The sequence below is a fragment of the Gavia stellata genome, chromosome 11 (assembly GCF_030936135.1).
Source record: "Gavia stellata isolate bGavSte3 chromosome 11, bGavSte3.hap2, whole genome shotgun sequence".
Lineage (NCBI taxonomy): Eukaryota > Metazoa > Chordata > Aves > Gaviiformes > Gaviidae > Gavia > Gavia stellata.
In genome coordinates, this window is record NC_082604.1 from 18,872,489 (window position 1) to 18,894,135 (window position 21,647).

At 39.0% G+C, this 21,647-nt stretch overlaps 1 protein-coding gene across 3 annotated transcripts in view; it reads left to right on the forward strand.

Annotated features, from left to right (window-relative positions):
- The window catches only part of ARMC9 (armadillo repeat containing 9), a 52,296-nt gene that overhangs the window by 1,912 nt on the left and 28,737 nt on the right, over positions 1-21,647 (forward strand). For 2 of the 3 annotated variants that reach the window (XM_059822569.1, XM_059822571.1), the window contains exons 3-8: positions 468-638; positions 1,649-1,804; positions 4,256-4,348; positions 5,609-5,633; positions 13,008-13,165; positions 15,046-15,144. In XM_059822569.1, the coding sequence (XP_059678552.1) occupies positions 468-638; positions 1,649-1,804; positions 4,256-4,348; positions 5,609-5,633; positions 13,008-13,165; positions 15,046-15,144 (702 nt within the window). The remainder of the gene's footprint in view (positions 1-467; positions 639-1,648; positions 1,805-4,255; positions 4,349-5,608; positions 5,634-13,007; positions 13,166-15,045; positions 15,145-21,647) is intronic. The other variant, XM_059822570.1, reaches the window with a different exon arrangement.

Sequence of the window (21,647 nt, forward strand, 5' to 3'; positions counted from 1 at the left end):
AGTTAAAGGCCACTAACCATGATGTGAATTATTACAGCAATGATATTATCTGAACTGTCTGAACAGATTCTTAATTATTTGGAGAAGTCTGCCAGAAGTCTTCTTTCATTGCAGAAACTTTCAAGTTTGGGGTTCACACTACTTGAGGTTTTTGGCTTGCCATACTTTGGTAAGACTGATCTTCACACACCGTAGGTACCTTATGGTAAAGGTGGGTCCCCAGACAGACATGCTTGAAAATTTGGGCTTTACTACTTGTACTGAAGGTTGATTCAGACTCTCAAAGATACTAAAGATAGCTGGAGAAAGAATATTTATGTGGTTGTGGAATGGTGAGAGATTTTGGGTAAAACTTTTAATTGAAAATCTTTAGGTGACACTTGAATTCTTCAGTCACTAACCTACTGTTGAAAAAAATCTAGCTCTTCTGTGTTTGTTTTTTCACTGAATGCTTTTCCCCTTTGCAGAAAGATCTGCTTACAGCATTTGAAAATGGTGAGCAGAAAGTTTTCTTCCAACTCTGGGAGGAGCATATTTCATTTTCAGTCCGGGACAACGAACCGATTGCTCAGAAGCTGGAGTTCTATCTTCACATACACTTTGCCACCTACCTCTTAAAACACTGTATAGGAAAGCCTGTAAGTTTAGTTCACAGTTCAAACTTCAAATTGGTTTTTTTTTTGTTTACTTCATTTATTTGTTTCTAGTGTGGATGAGGATGGGATGTTTAGTAAGAAGAATTCCCAGAATATGTATCTGGTTTTTGGGCTGCAGTCTGCATTTTAGTTGAACCAAACCCCTTGTATTGTAAAGTACAGAGATGGAATTTGGAGGTGTCCGTATCTTGGAGCCCCTGTATTTTAACTTGGAAAATACCGGCATGCTGATACTTTCATACCTCTAATTGTAGTCCATAGGAGATTCTTAAAACACTTATTTTGCTTCCAGTTTGGACTGAAGCTGCGTGTTGAAATACAAACGTTTCTGATAAAATAGGAAAGCTGAAGCTTGACCAACTCAATATATCATATTGAAAACTGTAATTCCAAGCTGTCATAAAATAAAATCTGTCACATGGGACTTTTATGATGAAGAGACAGTTAAGTAGGCTGGAGTCAGCCAGATCAGCCAGGGCTTAATAGCTCCTGCCTTACACCTGTCAGCTGCTGCAGGAGTACTTGGATGCCTCCAGTGTGTTTTCCAGCCTCTTAAGGAGCTTTTGGTCTGTTCCGTGTGCCAGGTCCCCTTCCTGGTGCTGTGAGTGGATTTTATTGTTCTGCACTTATCACTGAAATAAAGCGTGTCTAATGTAGGTGTTTCCTCCCTGCCCTGAGTGTGGAAATGGCACTGATTTCAAAATGTAGCCTGAATTGGGCAGGAATAATTTCCATTCAAAAAGCAACTGTCCCTCTCTTCTTTTGTTGGACCTGGATGACACAAATAAAAACATCAGTTTAAATTGGTTTTTTTGAGTGGTGAGAACAAGATATAATGCTCTCTAGTTAAATAAATGTTGCTTTTTAGATATCAAGTTTGAAATCCCAGAATATTTGTTATTAATGTATTTAGGTCTCTGCTTATATTTGCCAGCTTTACAGTGCATTCAGAGTGGTAGTTTTCTAAATATATATACTTCTTTATTTCCTAGGACAAAGCTGAACTTGAGGAAAGGATTTCTCATTTTAAGGCATACCTGGAAACAAAAGGAGCTGCACTGAGCCAGACTACAGAGTTTCTTCCCTTCTATGCTTTGCCTTTTGTTCCAAACCCCGTGGTACATCCTTCATTTAAAGAACTTTTCCAGGTAAGTATCAGTTTTGCAGAGATGGTATTTATGATGATTTTTCTCATGGGGTGATAGATATTGAATGATGTTTAGTTTGGTAATTGCTTTTATTGTTTCCTTTAACAGAAACTGTACAATCATAAAAGAACATATATTTGATGGAGGAAGGGTTGTGACAGTGCTATCAATAAAAGAGTACCATCTTAAATATATTTTATATTTGCTTGAGTCCTAAATGGTACACCAGCTTTGTGTCCATAAATAAGAATTGCTACCTCTCCATTCTTTCTACACAAACCCAAAATAAGCATGCTTCTGGGAATTGCTATGTAGTCATTCAAGTCTACTTACTTGCTTTGAGGTTGTTGCCCAACCGCCCTATCTGTGTATATATATCTGGATTTAAGACATGATAGCTAGGCATAAGGAGACTGAAGCAGTTTCATGTAATGTGGAAAAGAGAAAGTCAAGTTTATAAGTAATCCTCCTCTGAGATTCCCACCCCCACCCCCTATGCCGCACCCCCCCCCCCAAAAAAAAAAAAAAAAATGCTGGAAGAGCATAGCTGTGCTTAGTGGCTTTGTGAGACTTGCCACAGGCATTTTTCCTGGTTAATTTTTTTGTTAAATATGCTTTAGCTTTTGCCTTTGAATGGCTCTTTTGGAGTTCAGTTCTTAGTCTTGCACATGCAAGGTGAGAAGAGAGTGCAAAAGTTAGTGTGCTTGAACTTCAAAATAGGTCTCATTTGCAGGTGCACTTTCAATGTGATGATTCGGTCTGCTTTATTGCCTGTGAATGTGTGTGTATACAGCTCCCACGTACACACACGCATACACAGATTTGTTTGTAAAATATGTATAATATTTGTAGGGTTATATGCTTGAAATGCTTCACCATCTTGCCACATGGACAGTTGTGCTGGCTTATCTAAGGAGCTGCATGAGCAGTTAATGTGGTGTGAGGAGATATCTTCAGCCTGCATTACTGCCACACGCTTTTTGATATCAAATCAAAGATTAAATGATACTTGCCCTAGGACTGACTTTGGATGTACCAGCTGATGAGGAGCTCCAGTCTAACACCAAAAAAAGGCATATACTGCCATTTTCCTTTGGGACTAGCTATAAATAATGATATGTACTGGTTGACCTCAGAGATGGGATATGACTACTCTTTTTTAATTATACTTAGCAGCTTTTTTTTTTTTTCTGAATGCCTTGTCTAAGATAAAATCCTCAGGTTTATTCATAGTAACCCAATGTCCAAGCCTTTAGTTCACAGTCACTCATATTTTCTTGTGGGAATTGTACAGCTCATTCCATGTTAGTGTTGAAACACAAATTGTTTTATGTTTGAGAAAGAACAGCAGTGAGTCACTAGTCTACTAAGCAGTGTTCTTACAGCATTTTTATTTTCTCAGACGTCTGATGCTTTATATAGCTGGAGTTCCTGTCTGTTTGTGTAATACATCTTGAAAAATAATATACAGTCCTCTCTGTAGGAGACATGGTTCCTTTGGTAATATACAGCGTACCATGGTGCACCACTGTCTGGATACTGAATTGACAAATGCAGCCAGTAAACTCTGTACGCTCTCCAGCATGGTGAAATAAGGGCAAATCTGAGCTGCGAGAACAGCTTGCAATGTATACATATACAGCAGTAAATTTAGGAAGCTCTTGCTACTTGTTGGAAGATACTGCTTTTTCATCTGTTGGCTGGCTTTTCGTCACACAGAAACTAGCTTAACTGAAGGTTTGAAATAAAAGAAATAAGTATTCAGTGAATTCTTAGATGTAGTTTGGCTTTTTTCCTGAACTATTATTTTCTTATCCTTATGAGACACTATGTCAGGCAGAAGACAGCATTCCAGTTAGTGGTTGATACGTTGGTCTATTTTTCATACATGAGTTGTTTTTCTCCAAATCCGTATTTTAGAAATGGTGTATCCTGATCACTGATGTCATGTCATGTTGCTTGCAATAGTTATTGACAAAATTTACAATTCCCAGATCTTGTTAGGAATGAAAGATGACTACAGTGATTACTTTTTGAAAACTGATCAATGGAAAATTATTCGTTTCATAATCTATTTAGTAAATTTAAAATTCATATTAGTCTTTTTATCTTTTTCTCAAGTTGCTTATATTTTAAAGGTACTTCTAATTTATGGGCAGTTGTTGCATGTGCCTATGAGGCACCAACAGTATATGATAGTTTTACACTTGAAATAAAGCTACGTTATGTTTTTTAGAACTCTTGTACAGAAATAATACTGAATTCTCTTCTGTACACTTTTATGCATAGCTAGCAAACACATTCACTTCAGTAATGGTGAAGGGAAGATCTTTTTAATACAATGCTGGCTGCCTTGTTTACTAGTGGAAGGTTGCTGTGATCCAAACAGTACTTTCAGCAGAGTGTACATATTTGGTGAACAACTGCCATCATTTGTTTTTTCTTTTCAAGGATTCTTGGACATTGGATTTAAGGGCAAGATTGGAAAAGTTCCTGTCTTTGACTCTCAAAGCCAGACAGACTCCCCGGCTTCTCACTTTATTTGTATCCTTTTGAGAAAACACTTTGAAGATAATTAGAATTACTATAAAGAGGTGGTATAATTTATTATAAGAGTGTGCTGCTAAGCTTTATTGCAGAATTGCAGTAATGTTGCAGTTCAGTGTTTTTATGATAGGAAACATTGTTTATATTTCACATTCAAAAAAACCTTTTGAAAAAGTTATGTAAAGACAATGTATAGATGCATATGAACCTGCATATTTATCATATGACCATTCTTTGCTTCCATGTATAAAGTACAGGATACCCGAAGGCACCGACCTGTTCTGACTTCTTTCTTAGCATTTGTAAAGCTGTTAGTCTTTTCAGTTAGCCATTTCAGGGACTACCTCAAAGTTTTCCAAGGCTTTTAAGGGTTCCAGAAATTATTGTTTTACTAAATGGCTTGTGCTTCAGACTGTATTAATATTTTCTCTAACAATATTGTTTAAGCTGTGTTGTCTGGCCTAATTTGCAAACTAACTAGGTACATGATAAATTTTCTTCTCCCTTTTTGGTCAATACAGTTAAAGGCAAGGTAGAGACAACTGAACTGGAGTCTTTTTTTTGATTTTTAAATTTTTTTTTTTTAAACAGGAGCAGTTGAGAGTCCTTTTCCTGCTATATCTTACTTTATTCTAAAGTATCATGTTGCCGTGGTGGTATTGAATGATGAGCTGGAAATTATATTCCTTCTGTTGCATTCCTGCCTATTTGCCAGGATAGGGAGCAGTGATCAAAACTCTGCTTTCACTCCCATGTTACAGATGTTTGTGTGGGAGTCTGGCATAGAACAGTTGAAGAAAATTTTCTCTCTGCTTATTCTTCTTTATGGTGTAATGGACTGGATCCTAATTGAGCCCTGAGTATTTCTTAGGTATAAAATATCACCTGCCCTAAAACACTTGCATATTTTTGTGTTGATTTCATGTAAAATCAGCGGTTTGACTTTTGATTTTGGTGTTAATTCATTTAGACTGGAGTTACCGTATCTTATACTTCAGGGCTGGATCTAGTATCTTCAAAGGTCAGCAAAAGGCTCAAGTCTCAATGCAACATTGTACATTGTGCACTTAGAAGATTTTTATGTATTTATTACTGATACATTTATTCTTGCTCTCCTGTGAAGCATCAGGCATTGGCTGTTGCCTGGGTCAGTAGGAATATTTGGCTTGGTTGGGTTTGCCAGTTGGTTGAATATTTCATTCTGTGTCTCTGGAACAAACACGTAATTTTCCTGAACTGCTCCTACTTGTACAACAGAAGGAGAATGGACAGTGCAACAAAGGTAAATGCTGAGATGTGGTAAGGATATTCTGTAAGATTACTAGGAGCTATAATAGTAGTGGAAAGTACACTTGCCACGATGGGGAAAGTAGTGATGCATGGCAAAAAGTCCTTTGAAATCCAGACCCCTGTCTTGATGATGGTTATTGCTAGACTGCTTGAGGTCAGTAAGGTTGAGCATAGACATGTACTAGAAATCGCAGGGGGCCTAATGGTAGAATTTGTATTTTAAGTCTGTTTTGTCCTCAAATATGGTAAAAACAAGTGAAGAACTCTATACAAAGTACATGCTAGCTCTCCACTTTTAGTTATGATGAGAGCAAGTTTCCTCAGATTCCTTTCCTGTACCTGCTTATGCCTATCTGCATCTTCCAGATTTCAAATCTCATTCAGTTATTCTGAAACTCTCTGATGATCTTAGACAAAGTTAATTTTTTGTTCCTATTCAATCATCCTGTTTAAACTCCTAAAATAGTACGTATTGGTATCTCCTGAATAAGAATGTGTTAATTTAAGTGTGACTTTCTGATGTGTTGCATTTTTAGGTCAGCCGTTCGTAAACACTTAAGTGTGTAAGTGACTTGGGGTCCTTTAAAAAATAATAATTTCAGTACTGAATCCTGTTAGATGCTGATGGCACTTGAAATACGTGTCTTTTAAAAATCAGTTCAATAAATAGAATTTAGGTTCCCAGCTCCCTTGCATTCATTTTCGCTCTTGACTTTCTGTGGTCACTTCAGTGGTAGGGATTTGTATGAGCCCAGCTGGGTTCCTAAAATGGCTTTTCCTCTTGAGTTATTTTAATCTGTAGTTTTACACTGAGGATTTACTATTTGTAGATTGAATTAAGAGGAAAGTTAGGCTTATCTGCCAGTGTGAGTTCCAGGTCTTTTCTTTGTTATTTTGTGCTTTGTGTTGCATTAGACTTTCACTGAATAATAGAAAGATCTTTATGGATTTTTTTCGTTGTGGTGGACTTTTCTGAAGTCAATAATTCCATGCTCTGATTAAAAAGAAATAACTACGTGATTGGGCCTGAATTATTTTGGGCCTAATTATTTTTTTATTTGGACAGGTTCTGTGCTTTGTACAAGTACGGGGACTGTCATGGTATTGAATCCATGCAGGTCAGCCTTAATTTGTAAATCTGCTTGAGGGTAGGAAGGCTCTACAGAGGGATCTGGACAGGCTGGATCAATGGGCTGAGGACAGTTGTATGAGATTTAACAAGGCCAAGTGCCGGGTCCTGCACTTGGGGCACAACAACCCCATGCAACGCTACAGGCTTGGGGAAGAGTGGCTGGAAAGCTGCCTGGCAGAAAAGGACCTGGGGGTGGTGGTCAACAGCCGGCTGAAGATGAGCCAGCAGTGTGCCCAGGTGGCCAAGAAGGCCAACGGCATCCTGGCCTGTATCAGAAATAGTGTGGCCAGCACAACTAGGGAGGCGATCGTCCCCCTGTACTTGGCCCTGGTGAGGCTGCACCTCGAATACTGTGTTCAGTTTTGGGTCCTTCCCTACAAGAAGGACATTGAGGTGCTGGAGCGTGTCCAGAGAAGGGCAATGAAGCTGGGGAGGGGTCTGGAGCACAAGTCTTATGAGGAGCAGCTGAGGGAACTGGTGATATTTAGTCTGAAGAAGAGGAGGCTGAGGGGAGACCTTATCACTCCCTACAATTACCTGAAAGGAGGTTGTAGCGAGGTGGGTGCTGGTCTCTTCTCCCAAGTGACTAGTGATAGGACAAGAGGAAATGGCCTCAAGTTGCGCCAGGGGAGTAATATATCCAATAGATTGGATATTAGGAAAAATTTCTTTACCAAAAGGGTTATCAAGCATTGGAACAGGCTACACAGGGAGGTGGTTGAGTCACCATCCCTGGAGGTATTTAAAAGACGTGTGGATGAGGCGCTTAGGGACATGGTTTAGTGGTGGACATGGCAGTGTTAGGTTAACGGTTGGACTTGATGATAGTAAAGGTCTTTTCCAACCTAAATGATTCTATGATTCTATCTGTTATGTGCGTTGGAGGTTGAATTGGTTTGGATTTTTCATGAAGGTTACTTGAGGCCTGTCTCGTATGAAAGTTTTGGATCTGAGAGGTTATTTTTGCAGTATGCTGCTCAGATCACATGGGATCCACAGTACTTACTTGCTGTTGGAAAATGTTTACTTTATCAGTGAAGGAGAAATGCAAAGAAGATTAATAGGCAACACATGAATGAAGACCATTATGGCAAAGAGTCCTGTAAACAGCCTTTTGTAAATAGTTGCCAGTCATTAGTCTGACATACTGAAGCGCTTCAGCTTTGGGTGGAGTGGTACATATGCTCTTCAGGATGTCCAGGAGAGTCTTTCCTGATTAACCTGCTACAGTCTGGCTTTTTACCCATTTGCTAAAAAACTTTAATACCTGTATGACTTTCAAAGCCATCTGTGTGGCAGTTGTGGTTAACTTACAGCTCTCCCATATGTTTTCAGTTTGTCTGGAAAGAGAATTGCAGAATGGTTGGCATCTTGCACAGAGAGCTTCAGACCTTCTGTGTGCCCTCTGTGCTAACAGGAATGGAGGGAATGAAGTATTTGGAAGTATGTTCAGCTACTGTCCCCTTCACTGCCTCATTATGAATCTGTGGATGAGTTCACAGCCACTCGTCCAGCATTTTGGGGAAGGGGAGAGTGGGGGAAGTGTGTCAGGCTGCTGCACAAGAGAAGGTAAAGTGTGACCTACCTGTCTGTCAAGATTTGCTATAGTCTGAATGACTATTAATGTGGAAAGATGTCAGTTTAGAATATGGATAGTAATTTTTATGGAAATTAGATAAGCAAGAAGGAGACAAGGCAACTACTGCCTCTCCTAAAAGCAAGGACTCAGTGTCACCTAAGGAGCCCTGATGTCTGACAGCAGCTCTTGGGACCTGCAACTCCTCTACTGAGAGCTCTGCTGCATTGTATGCAGGAACTCAGCCTGGCTGGAGTCAGTACTTCTAGCAAAGTATGTGAGGGTGCGCTGAGATTAGAGAGACAGAGAGAGTAAGCACAAGTCCGGGGAGCATGTTTGAGGTGTAGGTAAATTGTCTTAAAGGATAACAACCAGTGTCTCACTAAGAGAGAAAAGCTTATTGTGGAATTATGTGCATACATGTAACTCCTTGGCTGCTTATAGGAACTGGAGTCAAAACATTAAAAAGGCTTGACAATTACATACATGAGAGAGCAGACAAGAATACTGGTAAAAACATGCAGTACTTCAGATGATGCCTATATGCCAGCATCTTCATTTGGCAGAGTCACAAGCTTTACTGTACACTGTATCTTCCTAAACCAGGAGGTTAGTCCTCTGTCCTTTATTTTCCCCTCTTTTCCTCCACATATGAATAATGGTTCTGGCAGGTATTAGGTCCAGAGCTTTTTTCCACCCCCCACTCTATAAGCTTATCATATGTAGAAAGTATTTGTCAGTGTTGGGAGTTGTGTCTGGGAGAGGGAAAGAGAGAAGCCAAATATGTTGTGTTACTCTCTGATTCCTGTTATGGGTGCAGTTTGATCACTGCTGCAAGGTGACATACATGTGAACTGCCTCTTAATGGCACTCTTTCCTTTTGCCCGATCCTGACTCAGGTGGCAATGATTTAACATTTTAAACAAGCAACTAAATATTAATTTTTACCTGGACTGGTAGCTTCCTGATCTGTCATTATTTTCTGTCATCTACTGCTATTGATTATGGGGATGTGGCAGGAATTCAAGGGGGGAATGGGGCAGCATAGGACAAGCTCTTCCAACAGCCGTCTGTACTTGGGTCAGCTACATGTCAATGATGAAAGCTTCCTGCTCTTTCAGTAAGAGAAACTTTCATGAAATATTTTTCCTTTTTTAGTAAAATTACTTATGTGTGAAAAGATAGTGATATAAAAAAATGCAAGGTATGTCAAGACTTCATGATTCCACGCTTTGACTCTCTTTTCTCAGTAAAGACCCTGATAATCCCTGGATTTAACAGGGAGGGGGTAAGTTGGACCCTGATTCTTTGTTGCCAAGACTAGCATTCATGAGCTGCATTGAGTTTTGTTATGTAGTTTTTCCTGCTGACTGCAGTTGGAAGACAAATTTTCATCACTGGAAATTTTTCCCACTGGGCTATGAAAAGCCAGCAAATTATGAATAGGTTTATGTTTCATGGCTTGGTGCTTCCAACTTTCCTCTGAGTGAAAGTCACGCTCTAGATACATCCGCTGGAAATTTCTGAATCAAATGTGTCGTATCACAGTTAAATAAAAATGTATTCCAATTTGCTCATCTGGGCAAAGGAATAAAGTGCTGAAAAGTGGCTAGTTTTGTGCAATGGTTGCTCTCAGAATCTTTATTAGTTTAGAAAAATATTCTTGTTTTGGAGCTATCTCATATTAAAGCTGTGGTAGCAGTTTAGCAGTGATGGCTGTGGAATAAAAATAAAATCAAAGTTGCATGATTATTATCAAGGAAGAATAATTTGGGTTGTCTTTGGAAGCTATCTTAACTCTTCTGATTTTTAAGTTGATGAATATTGATTGTAGTTGAGATGGTTTTAAAAGCTTAAAGAATTGTAAAAAGTTTGGTGCTCTCAGCAAGATTACTTAATGTTACTGGGAGCTGTTCTAGTGTTTGGGTTTTTTCAAGTGTTTTGCTGGATTTGAACAGGATCTGTGGCTTGTCTCAGCTTCTGTTGTTACTTCACACCAGTTTTGGCTCCCTCCTAGAAAGTATAAGAAAAATATCATAAGGGTGGCTTGATTTGCAGTTTGATATCAGGTGTCACTCACAAATCCTGCAGGTGCAGAATGCTGTGATTCATGAACTTTTCTCAGAAAGCAGCCATTCTTAGAGGGGAGGAGGCTGTGAGTGTGAAATAACTGTCTTTTTTTTTTTTTAACTCATAAATTTTGAAAAAATACAGACTAGAATTAAGAAAATGTACCTTCTCTGTATTCCATGCTTTATTTTAAGACTGTCAATTTATAGCTAAAGTTTATAGCTAAAGTCTATTAATGCACATTTTCACTAAAAGATCCCATTAAAAGGTAATTTTGCTAAATTTTCTGAAAGTAAAAATAAGCTGTTCTGCCATCTACTGCTTTTCATATAAATGAGATGAAAGCAGCCTATTTCAGAAACCTTAAAAATGCATAAAATGTGACAAGTTTTTAAAGCAATTTCCAACATCTGATTTCATAGAGCTATCTAATGACTTTGATCTTCTTCGTTTGTAATGAAAGCTTTATGAACAGTTCTATTTGAATAGTATTTTTCTGGCAGTTTTGCGTCTCTTATGTTCACGTGTTTATTGCTTTTTGAAGCAGTTTGTCAGAAGTTGTTTGGCAGATGTTTGTGCGTGATTCGTAGTACATTGCTACCTGCAATATAACTAGATGGCCATTGCAGAAGATGACCTGTGAAGGCTCTACCAGATAAGCCATGGTGCTAATACAGCACTGCCACTCCCTATTTTTCCCTCTGCTCAAGATTACCACGCCTATGCTGGCTGCCATGGGACAGCAGAGGTTCGTGCCTGAGTTTGGAGAGCAGGGGGGCAAATGGCAAGGGACAGTTTTTGGTAACTACACCTAAATTCTCCAGAGCTTGTTTATCATAGCTGCAAGGTATTATATGCTGAGCTTTTTCAAACACAGAGCGTAACTGCGCGGTGAAAATTTGTACTGCTTAGGATTCTCCAGATGAAGATCCCAAAGATTTCTGCTTATATCAGTTATGTTTCTCAATGCTTCTATGTTACAGGAGCATATGATCTACATCTTTATGGAAAGAGACAGTGAATCGTGAAAGAGGATAATGGTTTCCTCAAAGACTGTGGGCAAAGTCTGTTCAAAGCCAGGAACAGGAACTAGTTTTTCCAGTTTCCAATTTTGCATCTTAGCTACTTACTTTGTTTTTTTTCCCTTCGGGTCTATTTGGACCTAAACTGTGTAATATTGGGCTGTTTGGAATGCTCTACTCTAACCCAAAAAATTTTCAAAACTGTGACAACGAATCCTACTTCTGTCTGAAACCTGTAGTCAGGTTGAGTCCTGTGGTAAATATTCAGTCTGTTTGCAGATGGGCACAATGCCATTTTCACAACTCTAGAGCAATACTGGCTTCTCAGCAAACTAATTTAAAACATAATGTTCTAGCAAAATACATAAACATCAGCAGTAACAATATAACTATTGTGCCTCCCTTCATAGTTTTGTCCAGTCATGAAGATGTGCACTGCGGTACACATTCCGGATTCCATGCCTGTCTTCCATGTAGAACGCTAATTTGGCTAGGTCTGAGACTGGGATGGAGAATAAAGATTTTGGTGCTTAGTTTCCTTCTTTTGTCTCTAAAGTAATTGAACCCGAAGGAACAAAATTTATCAGGGATGTAACTTCTTTTTTTTAGTTTAGACAGAAAGAAAAGAAAGATCAGAGTTATTTCCAAAAACTGAAGATACTAAAAGTAACTAATATAGCTTACCATCAACCAGGAAATGATGGAAACACCTGAAAAATTTTGTGTAGAAGTAGAGAAGGAAGTAGAGAATTCCCTGCAACTTTGAAGAACTCAGTGAATATTTTAATAGCAGATGAGGAACTGGATAACTTGAATGGTGGTTGTTTTTATTTTCTGTGAGTTGTACCATTTTCCTTGAAAGATAAAACACACTTAGTATTTATTTTAAAATAAGCAAAGCACTACATAACCTAAATATCAGTGGTCTATTTCTATAAATTAACTGGAGAAAATACCCAGCCTCACAGTGTAATCTAACAAACATCAGCATGAATCTCTGGGTACTGTCGTTCTCCTATTTTGTTGTTTTATCTTTGAAGTGGCTGCTTGACCCTTCCAGTTGCTCGGTGTGATAATCTTTTTTACCCACTGTTATTTGGTGAATGTAGAAGATTGTGCACAAATCTCATCTGCAGATGATAGCAAGTTCAGTTAACCAAGTCTGAGCTTCATTTTGTCATACATTCTTCTGATTCGATGCCCACAGCCTCGTTTTGTCTCTGATGGCATGGAACTTCTTGTATTAACAGACCTTTAAAACGGTATCCTCTTCACAAATGTATTCAGTTATGTTTCCTGTCTAATAGTTGTATTGCTGCTGTAACTATGAAGCAATTGTTTCTTTGGGCAATTAAAGCAAAATACATACTTGTAGCTGTTGCGATGAAATGAAATCACACTAGTAGTGTGGAATTATCCTTGCAGTGAAATTCCACCCCTTGGATAAAAGTAATTCTACAGCAGCAGCTGAAGTTGTCCCTTCAGAGCAGTAAAAATCCTTGTGGGTTCTTTTGTCCTTTCAGTTGAAAAGGTGATGTTATTTCTTTTTTATTATTCTCTTGACAGAAATGTTGCAACTTCTTCATCAACAGTTAGTAGAATCTGAGCACAGGACCATGACCTACCTGAAACGATTTAACAAAATGCAGGCAGACTACCATAATCTCATTGGAGTCACTGCAGAGCTGGTGGATTCCTTGGAGGCCACAGTCAACGGCAAGATGGTAAGAGATTACTCAGATGTGTGCTTGCTTCCCCATCCCCCAGAAAATGGAGAAATGCTACTAAAATGTGAATTAAGCTTTGTAGTTATGAGCATTTCTGTAAGTATTGTGTCTCTTTACTAATGAAACACAGCACTTTGGATGACAGATTCTTCCATTGCCCCTCTGTACTTGGTTACAGGTAGTGCAGAAGATGGGTTGAATTATGCTGGCTCAGAAATCTGGAGGAAACTACCACCATCTCACAAGACATCTCAGATCTCTTGTGAGAGTCCCCTTTTGAGCTTTGGCATCAGCAGTGACTAGAGAGCATTTCTGTGATTACTGACTGCAATCCAGCCCATCAGAGATTGTTGTATGTTTAGAACTGCTGCAGGTCTGTTTTAAGTTACACTGTGGTGGAAACAATCTCATCCAAAATTTTGGTGAGGAAAAGCTTTGCTCTCTGTTCTGCTATGCTGAACTTGCTAATTTAATTGGTAAAGGGAACTGGAGTAGGAGTGAATGAGTTATTCACTGTGTAAACGGGCCACATGTATGTGACTGGAGAAGGTACAACTTTCTTAGGGTATTTTTTAAACAAAGATGATTTTATGTTTCATCTTTTGTGCCATCTTCTCTGCAAGCATGCCTCTGCACTATAACTTCTGTATAACCTGAAGATTATTCTTATGGCAGATGTTAGTGGCCTCTAGATACTTTCAAAGGGGCTGTGAATTATTAGCAGGGAGAATGACCTAGGAGTTCCTGTGCTGCCTGCTGAAAAGTCAGGATGTACCTTCCTCCTGACATCAGCGTGAACATCTTGTAGTTTGTTACTCTGCATCTGGGATCACTGTCTGCTCACATCATTACTGCAGGGAAGCATTTGCCTGTAGGTGTGGATTTTACTTTACAGCAGATTAGGAAAGGTATCTGCTCACATGAGCTTCGATAACCATAAGAAACACATAGCCATTCGTTTGCTGCCTCCCATTTCACACTTCAGGGCTCTTCAAGGTGATATCCTCTTACCTTCTGTGGTGGAGGAACGAGGCACTGGTTATCTTTTGTTGCGGATGCTTGTTTAATTTCCTTTGTAAGCCTTGTGCTGGGCAGTTACTTGATCCTTCCCAAGTGCGTCCAGCTGAGGGTGCTCTTTCGTTATGAATCTTGGTTTCTGTCATTTCTGAATCCAAAATGGAGTTGGGTACTGAATAAAATCATGTTGAAGTTACGGCATTCTGAATTTGAAGGGTTTTGTTGTCTCGCTGTAGGTCTGAGAATATCAGAAGTGTCCTCATTCGTGTTTCTATAATAGTCCTCTCACCTTTGTTCTGGGGAAGCTAAAACCGGTTCTGAAATTAAGCAGTTCTATTGTGGTGTAGATTTCCCAAAACAAAAAACCTAAACCCGCTGAGATGTTTTGCATTGAAACAAAAAGTCCTGTACTGTGTAATTCATATTTATTCTCCCTGCTGTACAAGACAGTTGTGTAAGTTCTGCTCTTTAGCTAGACAACACATCAGCGTATCATTGTCTAAGTCTAAAGCACAAAACTGCTTCATAGTTGCTGTTGGACAACTTACCTTTTGATTGAGGAAAATCTGTATGCAAACACAGGTGTGACAAATTCTGTTTTTCTTCTAGACTCTCTGATAGTGTTTAGTGTTAGTCTTGTGAATAGCATAACTATTCCCCGATGAAGAGAGTTTACAGTTTTCTTAATTTCTGGACAGAACTGTAGTTGCTGTATATACCTTGTGCTTGCATCGATGAGTCTCAGGTGTGTGATTTCTTGCCCTCTTAAAAACAAAAGTGTTTAGTATAGAAACACTTATCAGGTAGAAAATGTAAGTTTTATATAATCCTGTTCTCTCGTTATGTTTCCTAATTTTTAGATCACACCAGAGTATCTTCAAAGTGTTTGTGTTCGCTTGTTTAGCAATCAGATGAGACAAAGTGTAGCACATAGTATTGACTTCACAAGGCCTGGAACTGTAAGTATTAATGTTTGGGGTTTTTACAGTAACTATCTCAAAAGACAATACCACTTAAGCTGTATATTGAACAACCAATGTGAGATAGTAAAGACAAAACATAATGTGTCCAAGCTTGTATAAGAATATGGCAATACATAAGGTTTTGTTGATCTCAAATGCTGGTGAATGACATGGTTACACAGTCATAGCTGCGTAAGTATGATTAATTCTGTTGTTATGATAACAGTAAGCTGTGTATCTGTTAAAACGGTAACTGAATGTGTAAAAGCAAAAAAAAAAAACCACACACAAAAAAAAAAAAAAAAACCAACAAAAAAACCATAACAAAAATACCCAAACCCTAAAACTGATGTCCTGAGTGTGTTTGATGGCATATCTTAGCCAATTTAATTTATCTAAAAAGGCATGGTGGTATTGCTCAGCTCTGGACATGTGCTCTGTTCTTCTCTGCTGTCAGTGATGCTCCTATAACCCTAGAGTGAATTGGCTTAGCCAGCTAAAGGAGAAGCATCGGACAGGATCATGAGAACAAATGGGGAAAAGAGGAGGAAGGGAGGACTTCCCTTTTTTGTAAGAGCTAGTTGATAGATGGGCAGTTAGATGATACACCTAAGCCACCTTGTTGAGTCACATGATGGGCTTTAACCCCATATCTAAGAATCTTTGATCTTATTGATAAGCAGTTCAGGATGCCTACGTTTTTTTTCTTCTCACTTCACCAGCCTCTTGTTCCATCTCAGGTGGCTACGGTATCCCTAGCTGCTTGTGCCCATTAAAGTTCTGTTCAATCTCTTCTGCCTAAATCGAGAGGGAGCTTTTTTTTTTTTTCCCAGCAGCAGAACCAGCTTAGGACAGTTTCTAGTGTCTGTGAAACTGTGCCTGGGGGTGTGAAATTTTAAATGACTTAATGATATTGGAAGAGCTGTTCAGTGGTACAACCTTTTTTAATACCTAGCTTGTTCAAATTTTTCAAATAAGCGTTAACATTAAAACTGCATTAAAACATTTTAATATTAAAATATTGTGTGCCACTGCTTTACAAAGACAGGCCAAAGTCATGAGCTGTGCTTATTGTTTTTGCTGTGGCAGACATTCACACATACTTAACTTTGTAGTAGGAGAGCTTTGTGAAGTGTCAAAGGAAAAGCAGAAGAAAGTAAGATTCTTGCTCCTTATTCTAGCCAAGGTTTTTAATAACAATGACGCTATGGGTACATTTTGTTCCTCTTGAAAATCTGTTATAGAAAGATGATGAGATGATAAAAATGTTCTCCTTTCTTTTCTATGTGCTAATATTTTCAGAGATAAATATTATTCCTCATTGCTCTTCAAGCTGTTTTAAATGCCCTCACTTCCCTCTTAATGGTCAGAACTCCTTTCTCTGACTTGCCATGTTTTTAGGAGGTGCACTCTTAGCAGCTTTTGCAGGCTGCATATCCCAGGGTTTCAGGAAGGAACCAGGGTTTCTGTTTGTCTGCTACCTCAACATCAGTGGCTGTCTGTAACTCCTTGCTCCTCAGATTTACACCATGTCTGTGGTGCATGGTTATGCCGTCTCCCACCCCGTAATGTACCCCCCCCATCTTTCTTCTAACCAACAATTTTTAGGGGTCTGCCCTCTTTCCCTGCCAATGGCTTTCCAAGATAATACTTTATGTACCCTAGTAGTCTTCCACATTTTTGCCACCTGATGCTGGGGTTGTGTGTGTCTCCCAGCTCCCCTTCCCTGTACTGAGATCATCCATTCTGTACAGCTTCTATCTGTTCCTGCTCTCTGCTTGCATCAAGGCTTTTCTTTTTCTCCTGTGCTTTCAAGGTGCTCCATTTGCCCAGGGTTTCACTCTTATTATTTCTTTTCTTTCTATCATAAGTTGATCCTCTGATTTCTTGAACACTTTTGGGAAGGGGGCAGAACAAAGAGTATCATCTTTACACAAGGTGCTGATTTGTTTCTTTATCCACTGTGCAGAGAATGCAGAAGTGGCTGAAGCTGTGACTTCATGGATAAAAGCTGGGTGGATTATCGCTAGACTGCATATGTCTTTCTGTACCCCTATCACATATGCTATTTTAGCATAAACATCTGTCATTGTACAGTTTAACCTTTAGGTATAGGCATCTGTTTCCTTCTCTATGAAAAAAAGACTTTTAAGAGTTTTAAGAAAAATAAGTGATCATTGAAGAAGTGGGTAAGCAGCAGTGTATAAGCACAGTATTTCAGCCAGAATCTCTGTCACTGAAGGTTTTTAAGAACAAGGTAGACAAACGGTTACCATTCACTGGGAATGGTTGGTGCTTGGCTGCTCTTCCAGCACAGGTTAGGTGACTGCTCAAAGTCTCTTGCAGCCATACTTGCTCTGTTTCCTTCTACTAAATGATGCTCAACTGTGAAATGATTGTTGATCTTATGCATCATGTTTATTTACTCCTGCTTCTCTAAAAGTGTCTCTAAAAGCTTTTCTGCTCCAGAAGCTCCTTTGCCACTATACTTAGGCCACTATGGTCACATTAACACAGTCTCCAGCTATGTAGATAGGTCAAAGGAGGATGATTTGGTGGTGGTGGATTTGTCTCCTTCCTGGAAGTAAATTTTTGCCTCCCTTCTGTCCCAAATTAGCCAGGTTAAGCTGAGTAAAGCTGTGTTCTTCTGGCACAGTTGTATCTATTTTTATACTAGGCTTTACTAGCATAACTATTTCTGTGTGACTTTATGGCTCCTTTACCCATACTATTTGAGGTAGTTGCTGTGCCAGCAGAGTTCTCTAGTGAAGGACCAGGACAGCTATAGCACTGAGACTGTTTAGATTAAGGGTTTGTCGACTGGTTTAGGTCACTCCTTGACAGTGAGGTTATAGTAGCTACTGTGGTTGAAATCTAATGTTGTTTCTACAAGCAGACCCACACACTCAGGTTGTCTGAGGCATTAGCCAAGTTTTGGAGGGCTAATCTCAGTCTTCGCTTGTAGACTTTCACTGCATCATAACCAGGTTTCCTCATCTTATCCTTTTGTCCACACTTGATTGATCATATTTCTTGTTTATTTCCCATGTAGAGAGTTCTGGTTTTATACATGAATAGTAAACGTGTAGAAACACAAATGAATGTAAGAAGCAAAAATATATATAGTCCATCTTCTGAGAAGAAAAATGAGACTCCTTCCTCATCATCCCAAAATACTTCTAACCACTCCCTGACTCTGTTGATCCAGGAAGCCAGATGAGATGGACTAAAAATTAAATTCTGACTGTTTGCCACTAGGCCACTAAGGCGTTCCATTACTTTTTCTTCAAGGATTCCAAATACCTCATTGTTATACACTTAGATGCTATTGTTCTATCCTTAAGTGGTTTCAGGTTTTCACATAAGTTTTGGAATAAAGCTGGAGGCATCGTGACCCAGACTAAGTAGTAGCATGAGTTTGCAACATCTGTGCTGGATTTGTGTTGGAAGGTCCCTTCAGTTTTTGCTCATAACTAATTAGAGACACTAGAGTGTGGTCTTTCCAGCTACTCCATTTCACAAAACTTCTGCTGTCAGGGGCAGTCACCTGTATAATTGCAGAGGGAAAAAGCTAGCAGAGGGGCAGCTCCTTTGCTCATCCCTACCATTTGGTAACTGTGTAGGCAAGATAAGTGAGAGGTTTAAAAAGAAAAATGTCAATGTCTAAAGAGTTTTGGCAGGCATTAAATACGGTCATTTGTTGGGGGGTTTTTCCCCACTTCACCTTGAGTATTCAGGATTTGACCCTATCTCACTGATAACACCAATGTCAGGACCAGATCCTTAAATAAATTAATTTTGGTGGATCAGTATCTCTAAATAGATGATCAGAAAAGAAAATCATTAGCAAGGAAATTACTTTTTTGTGGTGCTGACATACAGCCTTAAATTTCTATCACTTTTACTTAGGGTATGAATGGATGTGCATTACATAGCTTGGAAAAAGGAGGTGCTTGAATTCAGTCAGCTATACTGGTGCAACTCAGGGGACAATCCAGGTTTGGGAGCAGGTTCTGAGAGCAGAAAATGCTAAAGCTGCATCATTCTCTGACATGTGTACTTGAGCTCTAAAGTATATTTTGTTAAATCAGCTACACTACACTGGTAGTTTTAAGTTATACTGGGAAGGAAGACTGTACCAGTGCTGAAAAGAAGTATTGCCAAAGGAAATTAAAAAATATGCCTTGGATTATATCCTTGGTAGCATTATTTGTATGCAAACTTGATTTTGTTCCCAGTGCATTGTACTCTGTGCTCAATTTTTAATGTCAGGAAAGTAGTGTTGTGTAATATAAAGCCTTGAGGTCTCAGGCTTTGAAATTACAATGAAGGTAGCATGTATCACTTACTAATGTGTGCTGTTATTGTACAAACATCAGCTTCCTGGTTTGCCCCCCACCCCGTGGCTGAAGGTCTGTCCTTTCATACTGGAAGAAATCTGTATCAGGAGGACAAATCCCAGAATGAGTCTTTCTTACAGAACTGGCTTTAAGACCTGAGGCAATGACATCTCTTAACCAAAAGACTTTCCCAGTGTAATCATACCCACAAAATCTTACTTAGCAAGGGCTTCTGGTGTTGGCTGTTGCTTTGTGCTCTCTGGTAAGCTGGCTTGGATCTCATTCTTTCACAGAGCAACTTCATGCCTCTTGCCAGCTCTGTGACCTCCTGGGTCAGCTTGTGAGCCTGATCTACAAGCCATTAACAGGATGCATCTGCTGCATGTAGTGGGAGAGAGGCCACACTACTGTGTTGCAGTTGGGAGATGTTTCCAAGGCTTCTCTAAAGCCCTGTTTTACCATAAGGTTTTTTCCTAGCTGCAGTTGAATGTTATCGCCATCTTCCATCATGTCATTTGACATGTGTGTTCCTGAATTGGGAGATAAGAAACCTGAGAGAATTTTCAGAGCAAGAGGTCTGGATCTAAGAATAGGAGGTCAGAGCACCAGGTCTGACAAGCTGAGGAAACATTAATTTGAAGATTTAATCAGATTCCTGACTTTCTAATGTTCGTTTGGACAGGGAACTGATGTGGGTAATAGTAAATTTGAAAATAATAGTTTTAAATACAGTGATCTATCATAGTCCTTTATATCTTTAATACTCTTGAGATAACTTAAGTTTTACCTTTTTTTTACTTTTTTTTTTTTCCTTCTAATACTGATTTGTCTGGTGGGTAGGAAGCATGGGTTGTATGTAGTCTTCTGATGCAATTTTCTGTTTAATACACATCATGAAGCCAAGAGGATTCGGGCTCTTCATCACTGAGGCGTTACACATTCACTACCCATCAAAAGTAGCATAGGCTCAAGTCTTAAACCCACAAATAGATTTTTCTGATTCAAGTAACATGTACACCTTGGATTTCTTGGATTAGGGATAATGTAATAAGATTCTCTAAGCTTTGGATTAAAGGGAAAACAAGAACCGCTTCTTCAGATGCGCAGTTTCTGTCAATAGTCAAGATGTGTGTTAAACACTGGAGGACCTTCCTGTGACTAGAAAGCTGTATAGTTGTTTGCATATATTGCTCCTGTGTCATGGAATAGAATAAATGCCCATTATGTTTTTACTGCTATTCAATCTGATTTACCTGTAGCTACAATTAGGTGAATTAATGTCCCTTGCAAGTTTTAGGTCTCTTTTGGCACAACTCTTGAAGCTGTGGAATTTTTTTTTTTTTCAGTTCTGTCACTGGACAAAAGCACTAGCTCTTCTGTAAAGTTAAGCTGACATTTACAGATTGTAAACAAGGAGGAAATTTTTTAATTTTCTGCGATAGCTATAAAGACTAGTGTGGGCTCCTTTTTTTTCTTGTGCTCTGTGCTTTTTTCCTCAAACATGCTTTTTACTGCAAATGTGAACATGCCATCAAGCTGTAATAGTTGGTGGCAGGTATTCTAACTTGTGAAAGCTTTTTCTGCACCAGGAGACCACTAGAAACCTAGGAGACAGGATAACTGAAGTTTTTTGTTTTGTTTTGTTTTTTATTACTCTGAACCATTCAGAGTGGGTTCACCAAGCATTACGTGGATGTACGCTCTTTCATTTAAAAATAATATGCACATTACAGCAAACAGCATCTACCCTAAGCAAGCTTTTCTTAGGATAAAATACATCAGTCTTCTCCATCCCTGTCCGTGGGATGATTCTTATATGTTACCATTTATATATGGTACAGAAGAAATAAACCTACCTCTTTATGTAAGCAAAGAGAAGATCTTTTTTTCTGCTGATGTGGTATATGATGCCTTTTTCACAAGTTGTTGCGGGTGATACAACTACCTGCAGCAACTTGGGCAGGTTTCTTTGTTTGCATAAATTTCCTCATCTCTAAAGGTAAGGTGTTGCCGTCAGTAGGGGTTTCCACAAACCTTTCCTGTATTGTCCTCAAATCATAGAATAGCTGAGGTTGGAAGGACCTTGAAAGGTCATCTTGTCTAACCTTTTGTGGTTTCCTTTAATGTTAAAACTTTCCTTTAATGTCATCTTTGTCTTGA